The sequence below is a fragment of the Odocoileus virginianus genome, chromosome 4 (assembly GCF_023699985.2).
Source record: "Odocoileus virginianus isolate 20LAN1187 ecotype Illinois chromosome 4, Ovbor_1.2, whole genome shotgun sequence".
In the NCBI taxonomy this organism is placed as follows: domain Eukaryota; kingdom Metazoa; phylum Chordata; class Mammalia; order Artiodactyla; family Cervidae; genus Odocoileus; species Odocoileus virginianus.
The window spans coordinates 18,876,812-18,902,936 of record NC_069677.1 but is presented as its reverse complement, the minus strand read 5'-3'; the positions used below and the strand labels follow the sequence as shown (position 1 = coordinate 18,902,936).

General features: G+C 35.5%; 1 protein-coding gene across 7 annotated transcripts in view; it reads left to right on the top strand.

The window, feature by feature from the left end:
- Positions 1-26,125, top strand: part of IL1RAP (interleukin 1 receptor accessory protein) — a 149,216-nt gene that overhangs the window by 104,271 nt on the left and 18,820 nt on the right. For all 7 annotated transcript variants that reach the window (XR_002313374.2, XM_020890480.2, XM_070466244.1 and 4 more), the window contains exons 5-10: positions 2,990-3,155; positions 4,966-5,037; positions 7,234-7,360; positions 9,834-9,982; positions 21,739-21,882; positions 23,261-23,404. Coding sequence is in view for 6 of the 7 variants with exons in the window: in XM_020890480.2 (XP_020746139.1) it covers positions 2,990-3,155; positions 4,966-5,037; positions 7,234-7,360; positions 9,834-9,982; positions 21,739-21,882; positions 23,261-23,404 (802 nt within the window). In the remaining variant the exon portion in view is untranslated. The remainder of the gene's footprint in view (positions 1-2,989; positions 3,156-4,965; positions 5,038-7,233; positions 7,361-9,833; positions 9,983-21,738; positions 21,883-23,260; positions 23,405-26,125) is intronic.

Here is a 26,125-nt window from a genome sequence, read left to right as displayed (position 1 = left end):
CTTTCTATGGAATGTTCCTCAATTTGAAATATTTTTCCAATCAAATCAGCACCAAGAAAACCTGTCCTTGGCTTACATTTTTATATTATCTTATGGAAAGAAGAAAAAATCCCAGAGAACTTGACTTACAATACTGATACATAGAACCAATGATAGTCAGGCATATTCAGCCCAAATTTCAAGTTCATTCTCAAGAGTTTGGAATAAGGTGAAGAGAAAGAGGACTCTAGCAAGAGATCAATACACACTTGTTTTGTAACATTTTCCTTGCAATTTAGATGTGTCAGATTCCATTTCTCTGTTAATGAGAAATCCATGAGGCCTGACTCTTGTTCTATTCAGTGCTGTATACTCAGAACCTGGAAAAGTGCCTGGCATGCAGCTTATTGATTAATATTCAAGGGTGAAGGAATGAATGAGAAGACTTTGATTCTGAAGCATTTCTTTATAATTGTAGCACATACTATATCTCCTAAAACAATATGTTTTAAATAGTTTTTACATAAATGATATTTGGTAAGTTAAAAAAAATTTGTGTTTTTGTTTTACTGATTTGAAAAATATGAAATATTTTTAATATTTTGACTGTTGGATTTTCTTTTATTAGAGTATAATTGCTTTACAGTATTGTGTTATAGTTTCTGCTATTGACATATATATGTGTGTGTATATATATATATTACAATGTGTAAAAACTATTTTTTGACATTTTTTTAAGGAGTACTGTTGACAAGTTTAGTATTAATAGCTAACTTCTCATGCCAAAAACTATGTTTTTCTAGGTTACCACTAATTGTAAGAATTAAGCTCATGTAAGAACCACATCACGCTATTAATACTGGGACTGGTCCCAGGTGGGTCAAAACCACAGTGGTTGGGGAGATAGTGTCTGGTGGGATTAAGAGCAAATCCCTCAAAACATGTAGATCTAGGTTTAAATTCCAGCTCTGACACTGCCTGGCTCTATGATAATGGCAATCACTTAACCTTTATAGGCCTTTGTATTTTCATCTCTAAAATGGGCATAAGAACATTCTAGACTTGCTAAGTTTGGAATAAGGATACAATGATGCAGTACATCTAAGCACAGTTCAGTTCCGTTCAGTTGTTCAGTCATGTCTGACTCTTTGCGACCCCATGGACTGCAGAATGCCAGGCCTTCCTGTCCATCACCAACTCCCAGAGTTTACTCAGATTCCTGTCCACTGAGCCGGTGATGCCATCCAATCATCTCATCCTCTGTCATCCTCTTCTCCTCCTACCTTCAATCTTTCCCAGCATCAGGGTCTTTTCAAATGAGTCAATTCTTTGCATCAGGTGGCCAAATTATTGGAGTTTCAGCTTCCGCATCAGTCCTTCCAATGCACAGGTCTTAGTATAATTTTTTTCAGCCTCAACTAATGGATGAAGATTAGTGTTCATTCTCCATTAAGAAGCTAGTGAAAGACCTTTACTCAGCTGTCTAAAAAAAATGGGGTTTAGCTCTGCACTGTGTTATCTAGAATATCTCTTTATCTATCTCATTGTTTTCCACCTGTAAAACTAAGGCATATTTAATCTGATTTGTCTACTTCACATGGACTTAAGAACAGCTAAGTTAACACATGAAAGAGGAAATAACTTTGAACTGTTTAACCAAAAGTTTCTAGAAAAATTAAATAGTTCTATAGATAGTATAAACTCAATTTAAACCAAATATGACATAAATTTATTATAAGAATACAGGGTTTTGTTGCCTTATAGTTTATGATAACTTTAGAGTGTTGAAATACTGTGCTGAGGTTACAATTGTCTAGAGACACTACTTATCAAAACAGGATAAATTGTATTCATATTCAGGAAGATAACTGAGTATATGTCATCTTCCTTTTGATGATCATCACCATGAATCAGAAGTTTAGTACTGTTCCTAAAAGATGTTATTTCTTGTGACAGAGAATTACAAAATGTGCCACTTAGTGTAACTGTCATATTTCAAAACATATGCTCCAGGAATTGAAGTAAGAAAACCTTGAAGATACAAGAATTAAAGTTAAATGTATGAACATAGGAAATTGAAAGTACAAGCTGGTAATAGACTCTGAGACTTTTAAAGATCTGGAGTACCTTAAGGATGCCCAGTTCTTTTTGTCATAAATAAAGTATTGATTTTTAAAAGAAAAACACCTTTTTCTAAAAGTAAATGTTCAATGCATATTTTTGTCACATACAATGTATTGCTTCTTTCCTTTAAAGGAAAACAGTAAAACAATACAGCCAATTAGTGGGAATGAGAGATCCAAAACAGGATTCTAGTTATGTTGAATGAGATATTTCAACATCAAAATTTTAAAAAGCAACTGAGTTATGTGAAAATATCAATTAGAGTACAAATAAACTCTTAACTTTTGCTAAGACTCATAAAATATATTTTACTTTTAAATTCTGGACTCTATACTATTCAAATTAAGAAATAGGATAAACAGAAGAAAAACAAAGAAGTTTGGAAATAACTGATCTGGTGATTCAACAGAATGATCAAGAATGCCAAAACCAGACATCTAAAGCAGAGCCTAGCTTGTCATCATGACTGTACTCTGAGTTAACATAATCAGTGAAGAAATATTGAAAAATAATTTTTTTTAAGTAGCAGTATATGCATTTGCTTAAGCTTCCTTAACCATTTTTTTTTTTAAACTTTGACCTTGCTTTACTATTAACTTGAAATTCCCAGAATTTGAATACTAGGTCTTGAGACAGGAACCTTGTGCTTTTGAATTCATATTTCAGTTTGAGTATTAATTTTCCTTTTATAGAAAGGGTAATAAAAATTACTGCATTCTTTCTTAGCAGAAAATCATCAAATATAGGACCAAAATAGTTTTGTAAAAAGTGTAGCCAGCATAGATATGTCTGTGTTCTGTGCAAAGTTAGATGTGCATATATGTGTTTGTATATTTTCTATGCATGTATCTTAATAGTAAACATATTTTACTTTACTTCTTCTTAGGGCTGTCGTAAAATACATAACTTTAATAATGTACTACCTGAAGGCATGAACTTGAGCTTTATCATAGCCATGGTTTCTAATAATGGAGATTACACATGTGTGGTCACATATCCAGAAAATGGACGTACCTTCACTCTCACCAGAACTCAGACTGTAAAGGTGGTAGGTAAGCATGATTTGTATTAAGTGCACACAGCAAAGTGCAATAATTTTGTTCAGGCTCTTAATATTTTGTTATAAAGAAGTATGTAAATTCTGAAAGAAAAGTAGCTTAGCTTTTATGTTTACTGTACTATTCCAAGGTCTCAGCAACTCCACATGCATAGCGGGCATATAACAACTATTGTTCTACTGAATGAATATGTGGATGAATGAAGTAAAGACAGCTTGGGGGGGTGAAAAGAGTGCCAGACTTATCTGTTCTCAGATTATACCATTGCCATTTATTAGCACTATGACTTTCCTGTACTCTGGGACTACAACAGCCTAACATTTGGTAGAGCTCAGAATATTAGAAATAATATACTCAATATGCTAGTGCTGTATGTATTGTCAGTTTCAGGCAAACAGTAGAAGCTTAATGACTAATGGTTAATATTATAAAAAGAAAAAACACGCAGTTTTTTACTTGAATTAAGTAAACTATGAATTTTGGGGGTACTAGAACTTTTATAGCTAGTGCTGAAGATATTTGTTAGCAGTGTTCAACCATTGCTTTCTTTGTGGATGAGAAACTAGAGAAATGGGAAAGACAGTGTACAAACAGAGTCAACAGGCTCCTAGCAGACCTAGAAATCAGTATAACCAGTCTCAGGATAGAAAACATTGAGAGGAGAGCCCTAAATATAATACTACTATGCTCACTGTAGGCTTCACTGGTGGCTCAGAGGGTAAAGAATCTGCCTGCAGTGCAGGAGACCTGGAATTGATCCCTTTAGGTCTGGAAGATCTCCTGCAGGAGGGCATGGCAACCCACTCCAGTATTCTTGCCTGGAGAGTCCCCATGGACAGAAGAACCTGGGGGCTACAGTCCATGGGGTCTCAAAGAGTCAGACATGACTGAGCGACCAAGCACAGCATGCCCACTGTATCATTAATAAAAATGACACCATATCAGAGTGAGGTTTTTCATACCCTATATTTTAATAGATGGAACCATTGAGGCCCAACAACAGAAACTAACCCGCTTAGAGAAGCCCCCTGTGTTAGTGGAGAAGTAATTCTAAATCCCAGGCTTCTGCCTTTTTTGATCAGGACTTTCTGTATAGTCTGACACCAAGTTCAGCATAATGTATGAAAGGGCTTTAACATAGTGCAGATAAAATTCAAATCAAATAATTTTGTAATCATGCCTCCTTTTTCTGTGCTTACCTTTGAAGTACTACTGAGTTGGGGACTAATACAGGAGAAAAATAAGACTGAATTTAATATCATAAAAAGACTGCTTAATGTTATAAAAAGCAGCAGTCCTACAAATGAACATTCAACTGATAACTAGATAACAGGTAGACTTCCGTGCTGACCTCACAATTGTGATTTTGAATTTTCCATTTGTTCATTCATTAATGAATGCTTACTTATTTAACCAATTTCCAAGCTAGACACTCAGAGCATATTGAAGAGAAATATGTAGAAAAGAAACAATTGAGGAAGACTTGAAATCGATTAATTGCTAAGTAGTATGAGAAAGAAATCTAGCTCATATAGGCTTTGGAAAGCAAAAACACTAGATAAAATAGTTCTGTCTGAAACATGAAGGATACTTAATGTATTGTTTTCCCTTTGTTTGCTTGTTTTAAGTGAAAGAAGTGTTGTAATTGATTGTACATGGAACTGTGGGTCCTTTCAAGAATGGACAAATTGAGCCAGGAAGTTAGGCAATCTTCACAGAAGAGCAGATTTTTGAAATAGGTTATGTGAAATTAAAGGTCCATGATTTGACATCATCTCCCTTGGTTCCTTCCTCTCTCCCACAGGCTCCCCAAATGATGCAATGCCTCCCCACATCTATTCACCTGATGATCATGTGGTCTACGAGAAAGAACCAGGTAATTACAGATGTGCCTCTGAATATCAGTTAGATTCTCTTAATTACAATGACTAAAATGTCACTTAAGTTAATGCAAGAGCATAGAGAGCTGTTGTAGAGAAACACATGAATTGAAAGAGAAGTGTTATCAGAAACCAAATCAGCTCTGGGGATGAGCTCCTTTTTTGATCTCTTGGGCAGCTCAGAGATATTCTCTGCTTCTCTCAGGGCAGATGCTCCCTTCTCCCTCTGTGAGCAGTTTTCCTCTCCTGATTAGTGACTTCTGTTTGATGCAGACTTTAGCCTGTGCAGGGTTCTGGTTTACCAAGACTTCAACATGAGCAAAAGACTTCCTTAAACTTCTGCCCCACTACAAAGGAGTGGGGAGTGGAACTGGAGGCAGAACTGGGAATTCAACAGATAACAAGAAAACTAGCAGTACCCCTTGATTTGAACACTGTCAAATGTTTACACTGGCTATCTTGGTCTCCTTTTAGTTTTCATATTTTTTCAATCAACACAAAAATTATTTGGAACTGACCAGTTAAGGTATAATATGTTATTCTTCTGATACAAAGCCTCTCAAGTTAACTTGAAAACCATAGACAAATTTAACATCCTCTATATCATGTCCTTCCCAATATATGGGCTTCCCTGGTGACTCAGAGGTTAAAGCATCTGCCTCCAATGTGGGAGACCCGGGTTCGATCCCTGGGTTGGGAAGATCCCCTGGAGAAGGAAATGGTAACCCACTTCAGTATTCTTGCCTGGAGAATCCCATGGATGGAGGATCCTGGTGGGCTACAGTCCACAGGGTCACAAAGAGTTGGACACGACTGAGCGACTTCACTATATCATATCTTCCCAATATATTCAATTCCAACCCAATGAAAGATAGAAAATTTGTTTAAAATGTACTAGAGATAATAGAAGCAGTGTTCAATCCAGATGGAGGACAACAATCCCCTCAAATTAAGGTACGGTTTCACATAGTGATCTGCCTTGTGAAAAAAACAAGACCACACTGAGGGAGTCTGCCAATCCTGGATGGACCAGATTTTCTAAACTCAATATATTAATATGAACATTCTTTCTGGCATCAGGGTAAACCCATATTAATCATCTAAATGCCTTTCCTCTGTCTGTCATATTATGGTTACAAAAGCATGCCTGAATCCGTGGTCACTTTGTCTTTCTACATATTGTTATAGGCAACTCTCTAGAGAATGGCATAAGAACCTTGCATTGGAAGAGAGGCTAGAGTATGACCACTCAGTGAGACAAACCTGAGTTCAAATTGGGATGACAATATAATTTATCATCTCAACCTGGACACCGTTTGAAAATGAAAGTAGTCGATGTTAATAACTAACTAGGAAAGCAAGCATAAAACAGAACTGTTCTGGGGAAATAAAAGCAGAAGGTCAGTCTGGGTGAAATCCTGGTCTGCCACTTATTTGCAATTTGACCTTGGGATAGCATTTATGCTTCAACTTTTGCATCTGTAAAACATTAATTTAAAAAATAATTCATAATATCTTGTTAAAATTAAGTGCATCTATTGATAAGTAGCCAAAACATTTAGCACAGGGAATCATTCAAAATCCTCAGTGAGTCTGCTGCTGTTACAATTATTATTACCATGTTTTGCCTAGAGATTCCCCCTGTCTTCACCATGTTCCATCTCAGAAGGGAATAGAAATAGCATTTCTATTTGTAAGTTGTCTTTAAGCTCATTGACTGAACCGTGATAACTTGAATATTTCAAGATGCAGCCTGCCTGGTCAGTCCTCTCAGCGATGGCGTCGCCCCATCTTCTCTGAGCCAAGGACCAAATATCTGGATAACCATTCCTCAATCTCTCATTGTTGGTGAGGGAACTAACAAAGGAGAAGAGTAGTCCATGGAGGTTTAGGGCTAAAAAAAGAAACATTATCAGAGCCTTTTTGAACAAATACTGTCATTTTAGGACTTATACAGGCTCTATTAAAAGATGGGTATTCTAATAATTTTACATAAAAAGCTGCTGTCCTTTTCCTGGTTTGTTTGTTTTGCAATGAAGTATGGTACATTATCTTTTAATCCACTTGAAAATTAGTCAGAAGTAAGCTTGCAGGCACATAAAACTTTTATAACTTCTGATTAATCACAAATACGACCAATATAACCATGTGATAGTTACAAACTGATGAGTTAACTTTTTTTTTTTTTTTAGGAGAAGAGCTACTCATTCCCTGTAAAGTCTATTTTAGTTACCTGAAGGACTCTCGCAATGAGATTTGGTGGACCATTGATGGGAAAAAGCCAGAGGACACCACTATTGACGTATCTATTAATGAAAGGTATCATTGACACTGACAAGGGGGTGACTAACCCTTGTTCCTCAACCTAATGCCTTCTGGTTTTTGCTGGTTGATGAAAATTCTAATTTTTGCCAAAAATCAGCCTAATTTTCAAGTCTTTAGTAGCTATATCCCAAAACAGGATTCTCGGACTTGTAATCCAAGCCCCAGATACTACCTGATGATTATATCTTTATGATACCCACTTGAAAGCAGTTGGAATGAATATCCTATATGAATGAAAAGGGCAGGATTTAGAGTTGGAGACAGATGAAAGCTTGCCAGCATGGCCCTATTCTATTTCTCAAGTCTGGAATCTGGGCCTATGTTTTTGTGCCTCAGATAGTTGTGTTAGTTCTTATCTCACAGTAAGCATATATTTCCTGTCTCCTTCCTCTCCTTTCTTAATTTTCATAGCATATATATCACATTTATAAGTGATAATTTTTAATATTGACTAAAAACATTAATGTTCTTTAAATTTTATTTTTTAAGTGGATGAGGTGGTAATATAACTCACTTTTAAAATAACAAGCTGGGTCATGACATAAATAAACATGACATTTTTTGAAGTAGCTTGATTTGGCAAGGAAGACTGCAACAATAAATAAAAATGAGCAGCTAACTGCATAACAAAGTAGTTCTGAAAACTTACACCTTATCATCTATGTGCTGATAGATCTTAGGTTACTTGAACTTCAAGGAGTTAAAAGGTATTTATTCCCTAGTAGTAAACTCAGACTTTATACAGAAATTATAAAGTATCATCGGGTAACAAGCAAGATACTTAGTTCCTAACTGAGTAGATTTTACAAGTATAGCAATGATACAACAGAGATGTTAGTATAATGTGATAAATGCAGTAAAAGGGAAGTATTGGATATTAGGAAAGATTTAGTTGGAAGTTCCAGTCAGCTTTAGGGAGTTAGGTAATACTTCTCAGATGATACATGGCCTATATAAAGATTTGAAGGATAAGTAGAAATACACTGGAAAAAGAAATAAAAGCATGTTCCTGGTAAAAAGAAAAAAGAACATCATTTTTTTTTTTTAACATCATACACAAAGGTGTAGAGGTTCAAGGAACAGAACATATTTAATGATATAGAAGGAGTTTCCTGAAATTGGAGCAGTTTTTGCTAAAGGAATTGATGAAAGATGTGACTGAATGCACAGAAGGAGAGTTATTGACCATTTCAGGAATTCTGAACATTGTGCTTCCAACCCTTATAAAAATACGGGATGAATAGTAATGACAGTCATACTGTTCCTCCTTGCTGCTATTGAAACACAAGTCACTGTTCATAGTTCAGCAGTGCAGTTCAACTTAGGTTAACTCCATCACAGCTCTTAACCAAGTTTTCATGACTGACAGTAAACCTCATAAGAACCTGGATGTCAGTCAACTGTAAGAGAGAGAATTTTTATTTATTTTTTTCCTTTTGAGCACAGTAGTTCAGAGAGATCTTCAGTCTTGATCTTAGACCCAAAGCGCTTGATCTCTGACTTGCAGAGAATTGGACATACTTGTTTTCACAAAGTTTACTTGCTCTGAGAAGTTTTTACTTTCTTTAGGATATAACCAAGAGGTTTCAGAATTGTGACCAAAATGTTCTATCTGTGTGCAAAATCCAGGTTTTGGGAATCCCTGAAATGCATCAACTATTACTGTGAGATAATAATAATAGCTTATATGAATATTTATTAAGCTTTGTTCTAATTTATTCCCAGGTGGTGCTAGTGGTAAAGAACCTACCTCCCAGTGCAGGAGACATAAGAGACATGGGTTCAATCCCTGGGTCGGGAAGATCCTGGAGAAGGGAATGGCAACCCACTCCAGCATTCTTGCCTGGAGAATCCCATGGACAGAGGAGCCTGGCGGGCTAAAGTCCATAGGGTTGCAAAGAATCAGACATGACTGAGGTGACCTAGAATGCACGCATGCATTGTTCTAATACTTATGAATTAACATACTCAATCCTCAGAATTCTTGAGTAAGTTAATACATGCAATGCACTATGTAGGTATTGTCAGTTTCCTCCTTTTCAAAGGAGGAACTAAGACATGGAAAGATTACTTACCATGCTCAAAGTACATAACCAGTAAATGCAAAACCTCAGTCAAAATTCAAAGGTGTCAGGCTTCAGAAGCCTCTCACTGAATCAATGCTGCATCCTGCCTCATATACTTGAGGAAAGGAGACCCTTCACTTTGCAGAGTGATGTGTAGTATGATGCTAATGCTGGGTGTTGAATCTAGATATTGGGACTGTGTGTAGTATAGATGGTAAAAAAGGTTTTAGAATCCAGAGATTAGTCTCCTTTTTTATCTTCAGGATCATGAGCAACACAGCTTATTGACATTCTGCCTGTGCTCACCTGGGAGATCTATGATTGTCTACTTGTCTGATTTACATACAGCCTTTGGCCCTTGAATCTCACTAATGCTTTAATTTTCTTTCTCCTATTCCTAGTGTAATTCTGAAAGTAACAGAAGACGAGACAAGAACTCAGCTTTTGAGCATCAAGAAAGTTACTGCTGAGGATCTGAAGCGCAACTATGTCTGTCATGCCAGAAATGCCAGAGGGGAGGTTGACAGACCAGCCAACGTGAAACAGAAAGGTAATGGATGCACTCAGCAGATGAATGTGTGAAGTCCAAATGCAACCCTCCCGTGAATAAAGAAAAAGGAGAAATTGACAAGAGCTCTATCACTTAGCACATTCTGACACGTAGTGATAAATGAAACTTGATGAAAAATCTTGGTGTTTCCATTTATATAATGATACTGAAAATATGTCTTATGGTTTTAGTATTTAATGCCCATATGTGACTTAAAAATTTCATATGATTATGATAATGAGGCACAGCATCATATCTATAAAGGAAAATGAAAACTAAAGAATATTTCCTGTTCTCAGAGATATAATAAAACTGGTAGAACCACATATCATTGGTGAATTGTAAAGACCATTTTAGAAATCATTGATGACAGAGTTCAGAAGTCGTAAATGCTGGTCATACCACATGACTTAATACTTTTGGAATTTTCCTTGAACAAGTAACTTAACAGAAAGAGAATTATGTCCCTATCGATATTCTTAGAAGCATTATCTATAATAATGAAACATTATAAATAGCAATTATCTAATTGCATACAAATAGTTAAATAAGATATAAAATATCCTCAAAAATATAATTTAAAAATGATAATTTTAAATACTCTGTGCCAATATTTCAAGCAGGTTTTCCATACATCACTAGCCACAATTGCTAAAATGAAAATTAATAAAACTATTACTTAAAGTGATGTGAAATGATTTCTATGTTGATATTACTATATTTTCCTACAATAAATAAAAATTATAAAGCTTTCTTGTGTGAGCTGTTGCTCCTGAAACATATTGTGTCTAAGATTTTCTTTGGGTCTCTCACCTAACAAAGAACCCTAGATAATGAATCCTTTCATGAATGTTTTTCAGTGATCTAGATAATAATAAGGATGATTCATCACACATGAAGTCAACCCATTCAGAATCATTTTGGACCTATGTCAGAGTCAGAGCCTTTAATATATACACAAAAAAATTAAAAATGTTAATTTAAAACTACTGCATTTTGCAATAGGATTTAAACCTCTTTTAAAACTGATTAAAAAAAAAACAGGCTTCACTTTAGCATTTTATTACAACTTAATAAGTAAAGAGCAAAAGCCTGAAATATATGCCTCTTAAGGCGATTTAGTGGATGGGTTCTGAATAGTTAATTGCTTCTGGTCCTCAGAAGGCAGTGTAAAAAGAGAAGACTGAACTGCGTGTTGTAAGACAATGTTTCCCAAAGTAAGTTCCTAAGAATACTACTCAGCCTCTTCATAGTACTGCAATTCATTATTTGTACTCTAGACACAGATGGTCTATGTTGGAATACTGTCCAATTCTGTGACCTTGGAAACGTCACTTAACCTCTCTGAGCTTCAGTTTCTATTTAAAGTAGGCAAAATATTAATAATAGCACTCCTTCACAAAGTTGTTTTAAAGTATTTAGCATGGTTACTGGCATATAAACATATATAAATATTAAATGCTCAATGAATGTTAGATCTTATTATTACTTTCACAAGATTTTTGTAGGTATTATTTGACAAAGGCTCTTATACTCAAGTATAATTAAGGTCTGTGATAAGCGAAATCGATCAAGTTACTTTAGTTCAGAGCCTCATGGTTCTTTCATATGTCAATATTTGATATGAATATCAAATTGGAATGTAGTAGAGTTGAAATGTAGTAGGTAGAATTGATTCAAATTGACTTGATTCCAGATTCTTTAGGTATGGAACATTTTTGTGGGTTTCATCTTCTAAGGCATGTGTTTTGGGAAACAATTATCGAGGAAAACATAAATTAATAACTTAGTGTCAGATGGATAGAATCAAAACAATCAACTGAAATCATGTTGAATCCAGGAGTGATATGGAAGTGTGTCCACCAGAGCTGCTTTGAGTAACTTCTTTCACAGAAGGCCGTGTTCCCAGTGGTTTAATATGAATGGCTTTAGGAATATGGAGTTACTAGTGCATCTACTGGAGAAGGCAATGGCAGCCCACTCCAGTACTCTTGCCTGGAAAATCCCATGGACAGAGGAGCCTGGTGGGCTGCAGTCTATGGGGTGGAGAAGCGTCAGACACGACTGAGTGACTTCACCTTCACTTTCATGCACTGGAGAAGGAAATAGCAACCCACTCCAGTGCTCTTGCCTGGAGAATCCCAGGGACAGCAGAGCCTAGTGGGCTGCTGTCTATGGGGTTGCACAGAGTCTGACATGACTGACGTGACTTAACAGCAGCAGCAGCAGCGTGTCTACTAGACCAGATGATCTCTGCTGAAATTATATTAGTATTACATATAACATGGTTGGTTCTCTGTTCACTTAGTAGTACCAGAAGAGCTGTGTGTTTGCTTCTGTAGACTCTATTCTAGGCTGGCTAATGCTGAGATTCATAGGTGATATCTGTGTTCTTTTTATATACTATATGTAGGGGTCCTACTCTGAATTCCTTGACAAAGAAGTCCATTTAATAGTTTCTTCTATTATAGTTGGTACTTTTCTAAACCCTATATTAACAATGTTTCATTTATGAGGACTTTTGGTAAAGTGTCTGCCTACAGTGCAGGAGACCTGGGTTCAATCCCTGGGTTGGGAAGATCTCCTGGAGAAGGAAATGGCAACCAGTATTCTTGCCTGGGAAATCCCATGGATGGAGGAACCTGGTAGGTTACAGTCCATGGGGTTGCAAAGAGTCAGACATGACTGAGCGACTTCACTCTATACTTAGGCTTATGACCATGTCTTTTTTTCCTCCATACAGAAACCACATTGAAAGATCTCACTTTTTCTTTTTTTGTGAATTGATTTTACAACTTGGCCAAAAAAAGGACTCTCTTAATGTTAGTCTATTTCTGAATTCCCTAGTGTGTTCTATTAATCTGTTTGTCTGTCTTTAGTCCAATACTACTTAGTCTTGACCGACAGCTTTAAAGTCATGAAATCATATGCTCATATACTTTATGTCCTTTCCTCCATATTTTCTTTTCCAAGATGGATTCAGGGACCATATATTTTTTCATGTAGATTTTACTATCAGCTTATCTATGTCTACATTAAAGGCTCCTGCGATTTGATTGGAATTGCAATTTAATTTATAAATAGATTCAATGGGAATTAAAATTTTAGCAATATTGAGTTTTTAAATTCATTAACATGATATCTCAGTTTATTTAGCACTAATTGAATATTCTCAGCAATGCTTGTCTTTCTTTTTTGGTTTCAAGTCTTTCACACATATTGTTAAATTTATCTCTATTATGTTGTTGATGCTATTATATATAATATTTAAATTTTTTCATTTTCAAATTTCACATTTGTGAAAAAAAAACATGGAATTAATTTTTATGGTCCTTTGACTTTTCCAAACTCACTAATTAAATAGGGTTTCTGTTTGGTTTATTTATTTATTTATTTTTTGGTGTCTTAGCATTTTCTATACACTTGATCATGATGTGCATGCTAAGTCGCTTTAGTCATGTCTGATTCTTCGCAACTCCATGGACTGTAGCCTTCCAGGCTTCTCTGTCCCTGGGATTTTCCATGCAAGAATACTGGAGTGGGCTGCCATGCCCTCCTCCAGGGGCTCTTCTTGACCCAGGGATGGAACCCATGTCTCTTTTGTTTCCTGTATTGTCAAGAAGTTCTTTCCACTAGTGCCACCTGGAAAGGCCACAAATAAACGGACTTTTACTGCTTTTCCAAACTTCCTACTTTTGGTTTCTTTTTCCTGACTGTTTCACTCTTTTGGACCTCCAGTAGCATGATCAGAAAAAAATTGAGAACAGCCATGTTTGCATTGCTTTCTATCTTAGATGGCAAACATTCAGTTTTCATAATAAGTGTGATGCTACTTGCAAGTTTTTGTAGACGACCTTCATCTACATGAAGTATTAAGCTTATATTTTTAATTTGCTGAGAGTTTTGTTTTGTTGTATTTTTATAATGAATGTATCTTGAAATTTTTCAGACTTTTATCCATTGAGATGATTATATTATTTTACTCTTTTATTCTATTAATATTATACTTTACATTGACTGATTTCAAAATGTTGATATAATCTTTCATTTCTGAGATAAACCCCAACATCATCAGAATTTATTACCCTTTTTATATAGTTGTATTTGATTTGATAATATCTTAGAAGATTTCTGTTAGGGAATTTGCTCATATATTTGTTCATGAGTGATATTGGTCTGAGATTTTCTTTCCTTGCAATGACATGACTGGTAACAAAGTCATGCTGATCTTATAATATGAATTTGATGATGACCCCTCCTTTGCTATTATCTGAAAGCTTATGTATAAAATTTATATTATGTCTTAGTCAAATATTTAAAAGGGTTACCCATGAAACTATCTGGGCCTGGCATTTTCTTCATGGGAAAGCTTTTAATTATGACTTCAGTTTCTTTAGTAGCTATTTGGATATTCTGTTTCTTCATGTGTCAGTTTGGGGAATTTGTCTCCTCAAATAATTTTTCATGCTTTATCTACATTGTCACATTTTTGGCATAAAAAGTTGTTACATCATTTTGTTATTTTTTTAATGCATGCAGGATTTATAGTGATTCTCCCTCCGTCATTCCTGATAGTAGCAATTTATATTTTCATCCAATCTGTTTATCAATCAAGAAAGAGGTTTTCCAGTTTTATTGACATTTTTCAATGAACAAAAGTGTTTTCATTTATTTTTCTCTGTTTTGTATTTTATTCATTTTACTCTGTATTTTTCTTTTTGCTTGTTTTACATTTAATATGTTCTTTTCTATCATCTGAAGTTGAAAGCTACATCACTGATTTTTAAATAATTCTTTTTTTCCTGTATAAGCACTGAGCTATAAACTTCTCTCATTAGACTACTTTAGGTTAAACAAGCAAATGATGAAATGTTGAAGTTTCATTACCATTCAGTTCAAATTATTTTCTAATTTTCTATAATTATTTTTTGACCCATGATTTATTTAGAAATGTGTTACTTAATTTATACATGTTTGGGAATTTTCCCGATAACATTTTTTGTCATGTTATGTATTAAAATGTAATTAAATTTTAGAAATAATTGTTTCCACTCTTTATCTTGATAGTTTTTGATATTTCATATTGTCATTTAATCCTAGGTAATTTAAAGATTCAGCAATGAATATTAAAAGGCAGGGAAAGGATACCTGTGACTTAGAACTACTTGGGAAGACTATAGAGTGAAGTGGAAGGAACATGGGATTTGGTGCTAGACAGGCTTCAGCTCAGGTTGTGGTTCTGGTGCAAACTGTATACATGAACTGGTTCAAGCTTTCCATTTGTCATTCTTTCGATTTCAACTCTCAGAATGTCTGTGAGACTGGAGGGAGCAAGTAACAAGTACTTAACATGGTCCAACACAGTTGATTCTAAATTCTAATTTAATTCTGTTATGGCCAGAAAATATATACTCTGCATCATTTCATTTCCTTTATTGGTGTTTCTTTAAAAGTCACAGCAGATTGTCTGTCTTGGTAAATGTTTCACATGCACTTAAAAAGGGTGTATATTCTGCAGTTTTGATGTTCTATAAATGTCAGCTAAGTCAATTGATGTCAGTGATGTTCAAGTCTTCAATATATTTATTGATTTTTTTAAATCTGCTAAACGTTCATCTTCTGAGAGAGCGGTGTTGAAATTTTTACATAGAATTATGTATTTTTCTAATTCTCTCTTCAGTTCTACCGTGTACTTCACATATTTTAGAATTGTGTTTTTAGATACATACACTTTAGGACTGTTATGTCTTTTTGATGAATTGACTCTTTTAAATTATGACATGTCTTTTTTGGTTAATTTTTTTGGTTAATATTCTATTGATATTAATTTAGCCACTCCAGATTTCCTGTAGTTAGTATTTGTATGGTATATCTTTTTTTCATTCTGTTTTATCTATCAATTTCTTCATATTTAATGTACATCTCTTATAGATAGCATATTATTGCCTTTTTATTTTTACTATAACATAATAATTTCTGTCTTTTCATTTATATGTTTAATCCATTTATCTTTAATGTAATTATTAGCATTATTGACTTCAAGTCTACCACCTTCCTACTTATTATCCAGGACTTACACCTGTTCTTTGCTTTTTTCCTCTTTTCCTGCCTTCTTGTGAATTAATTTGATAATTTCTTGGTATTCTATTTTATCACCTCTTTTGGCCTACTGATTTTACTTCCATGTTATTAAAAAATTTTTTTTCTATGGTATTTACAATATTTATCTTGAACTTATCACAATCTACCTTGAATTAATCACTTCACGTATTTTATAAGAACCTTAAAATGGTAAAGTTCCTTTTTTTTCTCTTTGTTTTATTGTTACAATGCATTTCAATTTGCATTTGAATGCCACAATATATTGCTATTATTTTTGCTTTAAGTAAGTATTCTTTAAATACATTAAGAACTGAGAAAAAATTATTTTTATATTTATTTGCATATTTTCCATTTCTGGCACTATTCATTCTTGGTAACATTTTAGCTGGAAAACCATTTAATATTTCTGGTGGCATACATCTGCTGGTGACAAATTCTCTCAGCTTTGTTTTAATCTGCAGGTTTATTTCATCTTACTTTTTATATTTTGATATTTTATTGACAGTTTTCAAATACATGGAAAATTTGAAAGAATTATACAGTGAACGATTATATAACCTACATAGATTCTATCATTTTGCTATCCTTGCTTTATCACATATTTACCTATCAATCCATTCTGCTATGCATACATTAATATACCTTATTTTTTATACCTTTAAAGTAGTTACAGACATGAGTAAAAGTTATCACCTAAACATTTAAGCATCTTGTATTATCCAAATTTTAATATTTATTTATAGTTCTCTTAGTTTTTTTTTTAGGTAAAGTTTGTATACAGTGACAAATTACAAATCACAGTTATGTGAACTTTGATAATACCTAAGAAATGTGTATATATTCATGGTGTAACTTAAAATCAAATATATAATATTATCATCACTATAGACAGTAACCTCCCACTCCTTCCCCTTATCAATCAATCCTGCTACTCCTATCTTCTCCACCACTGTCAAAGCAGCTCTTCTGATTTTCCTTATCAGAATGTACTATTTTTTTTCCTCTTCTGGAACTTTATATACCTAGACCTATACAGAATGCACTCTTTTATAAAGCTTCTTTCACTCAGAAAATAATCTTAATAGTCATGCTGTTGTATCAGTCGTTAGTTGCTTTTGTTTGCCAAGTAGTGTTTTTTTTGTTTGTTTGATTTTTTAAAGAATTCATTGCAGCTTGTTTATTCTTTCTCTGGGTGGAGGACATTTGGGTTGTTCACAGTTTTGAAGAACTTCTGTTAACATTCTTATCCAAGCCTCTTTATGGACTTTTATTTTTACTTCTCTGATGTGAGTACCTATGAGTAGAATTACCAGCTTAGTTTTATGGGAAACTCTCAGAGCTTTCTTCCCAAGTGGTAGTATCATCCTCCCCTCTCACTGAAACAGTGTATTTACATCTTTGTCATTTAGTGTTGTTACTCTTAGTTTTGGGCTTCCCTGGAGGCTCAGTGGTAAAGGATCCACTTGCCAATGAAGGAGTCATGGGTTCAATCCCGGGTCAGGAGGAGCCCCAGGGGAAAGAAATGACAACCCACTGCAGAATTCTTGCCTGGGAAATCCCATGGACAGAGGAGCCTGTCGGCTACAGTCCATGGGGTCACAGAGTCAAACACCACTTGGTGACTAAAACAACAGCGAACAGCAATCTTAGTTTTAGCCATTTTGGTGAGTGTGTGGTGGTACCTCATTTTGTAGTTTTTGTTTCACCTATGACTAAGATACTGAGCACCTTTTCATATGCTTGTTAGTTCTTGGTCTTCTTTTGTGTTATGAGTGTTCAAATATCTTGTCCATTTTTTAGGTAGATTGTTTGTATTTTCATTATCAAATCTGAGCAATTCTCTTTTCTACCCTAGATACCAGTTCCTTATTGGATAGATATTTTGCAAATACTTTTTCCCACTCTGTATCTTGCCAGTTCCTTTCTTCAGTGATACATTTTAGTGATGAGGTGCAATTTATTAATGTTTTCTTTAATGGTTATTGTTTTCTTTGTTCTAAGAAATCTTTGCATGCCCCTAAATCATCATAATATTTTAGATGTTATGGAGAGAAGGCTGCCCCTGTCACTTCTCTAAGACGAGAAGCTGATTTTCAAAATGCACAAGTTTGAACTAAAATAGCCAAACAAATAAGGTCTGAAGGTTAATTCAGTCATAAATCTCTGATTTACTATGAGGTGACACTAGTGGTAAAGAACCTGACTACCAATGCAGGAGATATAAGAGACTTCAGTTCGATTCCTGGGTCAGGAAGATCCCCTGGAGAAGGGCATGGCAATCCACTCCAGTATTCTTGCCTGGAGAATCCCATGGACAGAGGAGCCTGGTGGGCTACAGCCCATAGGGTCACAAAGAGTTGGACGCAGCTAATGGACTTAGCGCATGCAGGTACATGCACACATTCTCTTTGTTATTCAGGCAAGTGACCATTATTATAGTACCAATAATTGTCAAGTAGTCCCAACAATTTAGCAAAGAGTACACAAATATTCTGTGGCAGGGAATACTTGGAAATTCAAGCAGCTGGTATTTGGTTGGGAGATTCAGTGGATAACCAGGCCCCTACTATGATAATGAAGATGAAGAAAAGAAATGTAAGTTTTCAAGGAGAAACAAGATTGTAGACTGATAGCTTGAAACAAGCAAAATTACTAGAGCTTTTGTACTAGCTTAACCAAGGGTAGTTAGCTGGAAATTTGGGCTCTGGAAAAAGGATAGAGGGAATTCTGATTCAGAAAGAAACAGTAGAGCAAGTCACTAAATTCGTCTCCATCCTGTTTAGATTATCAGTGAGAACAAAGATAGAAGTAGTTTAGGAGTCAAGTTTGGTCAACTATATCACCCCTTTTGACTGGAAACCCTTTGGTCTGTGATTGCATCAGAGTAAAATCTTTATGCCTAAACATCAGAGAGTTGAGGTGGGGCAGACAGAAAATGTGGACTAAGGATCAGCCTTTCAAACAAACCAGCAAAGCTATTTTTGAAAGCTTTTTAGAGCACTTCCTAAATGTGACTCAAACCATTTAGAAAATCAGGCTTGTGGATTATTTATCTTGAGTTCAATTAGTTAAATAGCATTAGGAACTTCTTGAAATCATCAAGGTGGCCCAACAAAATGCAGTCTGTAAATATGACATATGTAATTGTATAACACAAAATTAAAAAGCTCTAGTAGAAATAAAACAGGCAGTAGTAAAATGAATGTGGCAGAGGGAAAGCCATGAGTGTAATTGATACCTTGATCACTAAACAAGGTAACTATTGATATTTTTTAAGAAAAATCCATTTCAGGTAAGTGGATCCACTGACCTTTTTTCATTTTTTCTTATTATGAAATGTCCATCTAGAGGGAGCCAAAATAGCTGAGCAAATAATCAGGATGACAGTGGGAATTAGCCCAGTGTGTCGTTAACATAACATGTATTCAGAAATACCAAGGATACAGCAATTTTCATGCCAGCTACTCAAACTGATCTTAATAAATTCTCATCAAGTACACTGACATAGCTTTATGGCATTTATTATCTTATTTTAAAGCACTGTTGTTCATGGGTTGAGTACAAGCCTGTGTGTGTGCATGCTCAATCGCTTAGTTGTATCTGACTCTTTGCAACCTCATGGACTGTAGCCCGCCAGGCTCCTCTGTCCATGGGATTATCCAGACAATAATACTGGAGTGGGTTGCCATTTTCTACTTCTGGGAATCTTCCAGACCCAGGGATCGATTGAACCTGAGTCTCCTGCATTTGAGAGGAAGATTCTTTACCACTGCGCCACCTGGAAATCATGAGTATTAGAGTCCATGGTAATTCTGTACAGCTGACTCCCAGGCTATATCTGTAGCAGGATTAGTACCCTGAGTTTAGGATAATGTATGCAAAACTCAATGATTTTTCCTTTTAATTAGAGAATTTCAGATTTAGCTCTAGGCTACTCACCATTTTCCCCTTAGAATAGCTACCTGTTTTAAAAGGGATTTTTCACTGGTATGATCAATAATTGAACTTCATGGTAGTGTTGTGCAAAGATCTCTGAACTTTGAATTCAGGAAGGCTTGATAACAGTTTCAGATTGAAGAACATTTTTCTGTGCCTTGTCCTGGCAAACACTTAATACACACAATGTTCAGGTGTTTAAAAAGGCTTTTTCTCACCTCTGCCTGATATACCTCTCCTGCCCCATCTCCTCCCCTCAGCTATCTCCATCCTATTACCCTGGTTTATTTCCTTCATAGCATGGATCACTCTCTAACAGTAACTGTCTTATTTCCTTATTTACTTCCCACCATTAGAATCTTAGCCCTAAGAGGGCAGAGACCCTTCCTGTTTTATCTGCCATTATAACCTCAACAGCTTCCAGCAAATGGTAGATGCCAATAAGTAATTGTCAAATCAACTAAAATATAATTTAAGCCACTTCTGCTTCAGATCCAGAAATATTTGTTCCATCTCAAACTCTTAAGTTTCACTAGTAAAGTTAACAAAGCAGCCACAAGAAGTTACAAATACATAGTACAGTGCTGGATTTATTTGGGGGCTTCCCTGATAGCTCAGTTGGTAAAGAATACACCTGCAATGCAGGAGACCCAGGTTCGATCCCTGGGTCAGGAAGATCTGCTGGAGAAGGGATAGGCTACCCACTCCAGTATTCTTGGGCTTTTCTTGTGGTTCAGCTGATAAAGAATCTGCCTGCAGTGTGGGAGGCCTGGGTTTGATCCCTGAGTTGGGAAGATCCCCTGCAGAAGGGAAAGGGTACCCACTCCAGTAAAGAGTCGGACACGACTGAGTGACTTTCACTTTCAGACTTATTTTAAATATCACATAGCACTAGACTTATTTTAAATAACAGTACTTAGAAGTCTGTAGCATTATAACCAGAAATGTTCATTCAGTTCTCAGAGTTCTCAAGATAGGATGGATGAAGAAGACAGTCTCTACCTAGACGACTGTAACAATGTATGGTTTAATGGTGAGTGAGAAAGAGTGAAGAAGCAGGCTTGTAGAATATATATCCTAGAACTGTCCACCTGAGAGATACTTTCAGAGCCAAGCATACTCAGCATTAGGCGGATACCCTCATTTTCTGTTCAATGATAATAAAATTGTTGAGGCCTATTGCCAAATATAAAGAATAAGGAATTAAATTTCTCCCATATGGCTCTGGACAAGTGGATGAAACTAAGACTGATATAAACACATTACAATTTGTGCTCAGTTAGCTGCTACAACAATTAAAATTCTACCAGTGTCATCAGCTGGTCTAGTTAAGAGCTGGACATAAGATGGAGTTAACACTTTCCAAAAATATTTTTGAGAAGATTTAGTTGTCAGTTTGTGAGTCAGTTTAGATGACCTTTTAAATTGTTCCCAATAAGATCTGTTTTAATTTGTATTATCATCGAAGTGTATTCAAATCATATAATTGTTAAGAAGCACCTTCTATGCCAGTTTCTGGAAACAAAATGATAAATAGGCCAGAATCTAGTATTAGAACATCATGCTTAACCTCCATGAGGTGGCCTCTGCTTGTTCACACATGTAGGTCAGGTTCATGACTCAGCTGCTTGGTTTAACCAGCTATTTGCAGAATGATGGGTCACCATGACTATCATGCACAAATCAATTTGTTTCTTTGTTGGTCTCTCCGATAATAGCTCCAAGGTACACAGTGGAACTGGCGTGTGGTTTTGGAGCCACAGTCCTCCTCGTGGTGATTCTTATAGTTATTTACCATGTTTACTGGCTGGAGATGGTCTTATTTTACCGGGCTCATTTTGGAACAGATGAAACCATTTTAGGTGAGTAATGAAAATTTCATATATATCTCCCAACTGCCATCTTGAGAAAACATACTGGCTTGATAAAACCTGGATTAATTGGAAGATATAATTAGACTAACTTTGGTTTCAGCCTTTACTATTGAAAATCTTTCTAATGCATATTATTCTGCTTTCTTTCATATATATTTCATATATATTTCTTTCTTCCGTATATATTCTGGGTCAATATATGATTGACATGTATGTGGCATATATGGAGTGGCACTATTCAAATAGAAATACAATATGAACCACATATGTAGTTTAATATTTTTCTAGTGGTCCCATAAGGAAAAAGAAAAGAAAAAATGAAAATAATTTTAATAATTATGTTATCTAACATATTCAAAAGACTATCATTTTAGCTTGTAATTTAATATTATGTTAATAGAGATATTCTAGTCTTATTTTTGGTACTAAAAAATCTTCAAAGTCCAGCATGTATTGTATTTTACACTTGCAGCATACCTCCATTCAGACCAGATACATTTCAAGTGCTTAACAGCCACTTGTGGCTTGTGGTTATTGTACTAGACAGTGCATGCCCACACTTTATGCTCACAGGTTATCTGTGTACCAGAAGAATCACATGGGAGCTTACTAAATGGAGCGTCTAAAGGGTAGTCCCTGTTATGGATCAGCATCTACATTTCAACAGTATCCCAAAATGATTCATGTACACATTATAGTTTAAGAAACACTGTTTTGGTGCCTCTATGCCAGGTGACAAGAATGAAACATTTGTTTACTAATTCTAACACCCATCCCATAAAGAGTCTCATTGAGTGGCTTGTAGAAGAGACAGGCACCTGTATTTTTAACAAGAGATGATTTTTATACTTAGGCAACTGGGAGAAAAATTGGTTCATCAAATCTAAGCATATTTTAATTGTAGGTATTTTCAGGTATACATGATTTAGACATTTCTCAAGGTTTTGCTCAATTTATTATTCTTATATATCAGTGAGTGACATATGAGGGCAGGAATTAGAAATGTTCTGCATGGTATTTTTGCCAGCATCTATGACTGAGTAAATATTTGCTTCCTGATTCTGTCAGTTCATAGCCGAATGAGCCAAACCTCAGTCATTCTCTCCTACAAAATCTGAACTCAGTGAGATGAGAGTAGAAGACACATCAGATAAAATTTGCAATTACACCTTAAAATAGTCATTTTGCCTGGAGACCTGTCACAGGTGGGGAATCACACTGAAATTTGTCAGCTAATTCACATGTGTAAAAAATGAAAATGTCTAATATCCAAAAGTTTGATTTAAGAAAAAATACAGTACTATTGAGAAACTTTCCTAATTTATATTGGATCTGTGTTTTGTGTCTTTTATTAAATTTTTGCTAGATGGAAAGGAATATGATATTTATGTATCCTATGCAAGGAATGCTGAAGAAGAAGAATTTGTATTACTGACCCTCCGTGGAGTCTTGGAGAATGAATTTGGATACAAGCTGTGCATCTTTGACCGAGACAGTCTACCTGGGGGAAGTAGGTATTTCAGATGGGTACAGGTGATGCTACACTGAACAGCAGAGTAGACCCGTAGCTTCAGGTCACATGTAGAGTCATGGCACAGTTCTATGTTGACATCTTTGGACATTTAAATGCCCAATTCTTTTTGTAATAGATAGAGACTCTCTAGGAATAAATCTAGTCTTCCCAGATGTCTCAATGGTAAAGAATCTGCCTGCCAATGCAGGAAACACAGGAGATGTGTGTTCTATCCCTGGCTCAGAAAGATCCCCTAGGGAAGGAAATGCCAATCCACTCCAGTATTCTTACCCGAGAAGTCCCATGGACAAAGGAGCTTGGCAGGGTACAGTCCATGGGTCACAAAGAGTCGAAAATGACTTAGCAACTACACAATAACAACAGGAATAATTCTACATTGTAAGATGTAGATTCAGTTCAGTTCAGTTCAGTCGCTCAGTCGTGTCCGACTCTGCGACCCCATGAATCGCAGCACACTAGGCCTCCCTGTCCATCACCAACTCCTGGAGTTTACCCAAACGTATGTCCATCAGTGTAGATTATTCAAGTGCAATTTATGGTTTTAGAATATTTCCCCAGTAAGCTTCAAAAACAATGTCAGAAAAGTGTAGATGCAGAGTGCATTGGAGCTCTGCTAGGAGCCACAGCTTTAAACATTTTGTTTATTCACATTTAGATTTTTAGAAGATTTAACTAATTTGCACTAATTTGCCTAGAATTTTTTCATAGAGTGAGTTTAAAACATTTTTACACAGATGAGATTTACTCAATTTTACAAAAAGTGAGGTGCAGAAGAGAGTGCATGGAATCCTCCATTATATTACTTGCTGGTAGTAATTAGAATATTTTCCTTCCTTTTTTTCATTCTTGTTTTCTAGCAAACCAATGCCACTCAAATCCCTTCTTTCCTTGTGTCTGTTTCTTCTTTCATATCAGATTACACATTTGAAATGAGTTTAACATTTTACAAAGGCCAGTATATTCTAATAGGTATAAAAAGATTGAAATGCTAAATGATTTAAAATAAAGTGTACCTCTAATTTTCAGATCCAGAACACATGAAGTGATGCTACATTTGAGTCTGTTTTATAGATGCATAATAGCACTCGTAAACCCACTGTTAAACTCTGTACTGTTAAAATGCATTAATATCTCTAATCTTTACAACAAACTAATTTATTTTCTTCCCCTAAATCCTGTGTACATTACTCACTAGCATATTTTTTAGTTATATTGATAATTTGAGAGACAGAATAGACATTAATGTTTATTCTTATTTTGAATTAGCTGGATCACTTACTTTATGTACAAAATCCTCATCCAAAAGTCCATCATGTTTCTGTTCTGTAGGAGATATCTCTTTCAGCATAATTTTGCCATAAAATGCTGACTTGACTATATGGATAAAGGACAAATCCCACTCATTTTGAAGCTTAAAATCTTAAATACTTTATTCATCTAATTATTCATTCGTAAGTCATTCAACTGATACTTACAGTCATGTGAAGATATACAGTATAACCACAATGTAAGACTCCAGCAGGGATTGATAGTTCTTTGAAGAATTCAAGTTCTATATAATTGCTCTTGCATTTTGCTTTTGATGACTGATCTTTGTGATCTTTTGCATTCTCCCTGCTGCTTTTACTCAGTCCTCTTTGCCTCTAGGTCTCTTTCCTGCTTACACACAGTCAACCAGCAAAATTGCTTGGAGTGGACAATTACTTATTCCTGGATTCTCCTCTAGGCTGCACATGCTATTTTAATTTCAACTCTCTCCTCATTGCCTCTGTACCTGTGAAGATTAAAGGGCAAAATGACTGCTCAGGGGAGTGGGGAGTATGGTAAACCTTGAGATGGCTTTCCACAACACTGGTGCATTCCCTGGAGTTGCCTTCTATCTGAACCCCAGGAAAAGGATTATTCAGTCCTTGATAAGCAACCTCAAGGAGATGGATTATTCCCAAGAATTTAGTGACAGGAACTAATCAGAACCCTTGACAACAGAATAAAATTATACAGCATTTCCATTTTCCCCTGCTGCTGCTTCTTTTTTGACCTGAAGAAACCATTTGCTTGCCAGTGAAGGCGCACGCATCAGCTAGCAACTGCTGAAACACATGGCTTCATAGTAATGACAGGAGTTTAGGGAGAAAGATTCAGGGACTAATTTAGGCTCCAGAGCAGAGCAGAATAGAAAGCTGAGCTGAGAATGTGATTCCAGTCAAAATACCATTCAATTGGCTAGATTTTCTTAAGTTCGTATTCCAATGATATAGAATAGTCTGTGTCTGGGAGGTGCCTGAGAATAGAGAGGAACTACGAAAAAATCAAGTGTTTTGCTGTTCTGTGTTAGTGAAAAATTAATTTCCATGATTTAGCACTATAATATATGTTTTTTTAATACTCACTAGCAGTAGAGAGTTAATACATGGATATCTTTGGGGAGAAAGGGCTCAAGACCTGATTTTGCTGGGCCAAAATATGCCGCACAGTTTGAAGAAATTGATTTCAGTACTACCCACTCATTCTTCAAGTCCCAAATGATGCTTCTGAAGACCAAGGTCATAGGAATACATTCTGGCTTTATGCCTGTTTGGAATTCCTTCAGAGTTGGAATATGTGCATTCAGTCTCTATTGTCCCTGAAGAGAGTGACATTTTCTGAACAGAGCAATTGGGCCTAAGGATTAAGTGTTGTTGATCAAAGTTTAACTCC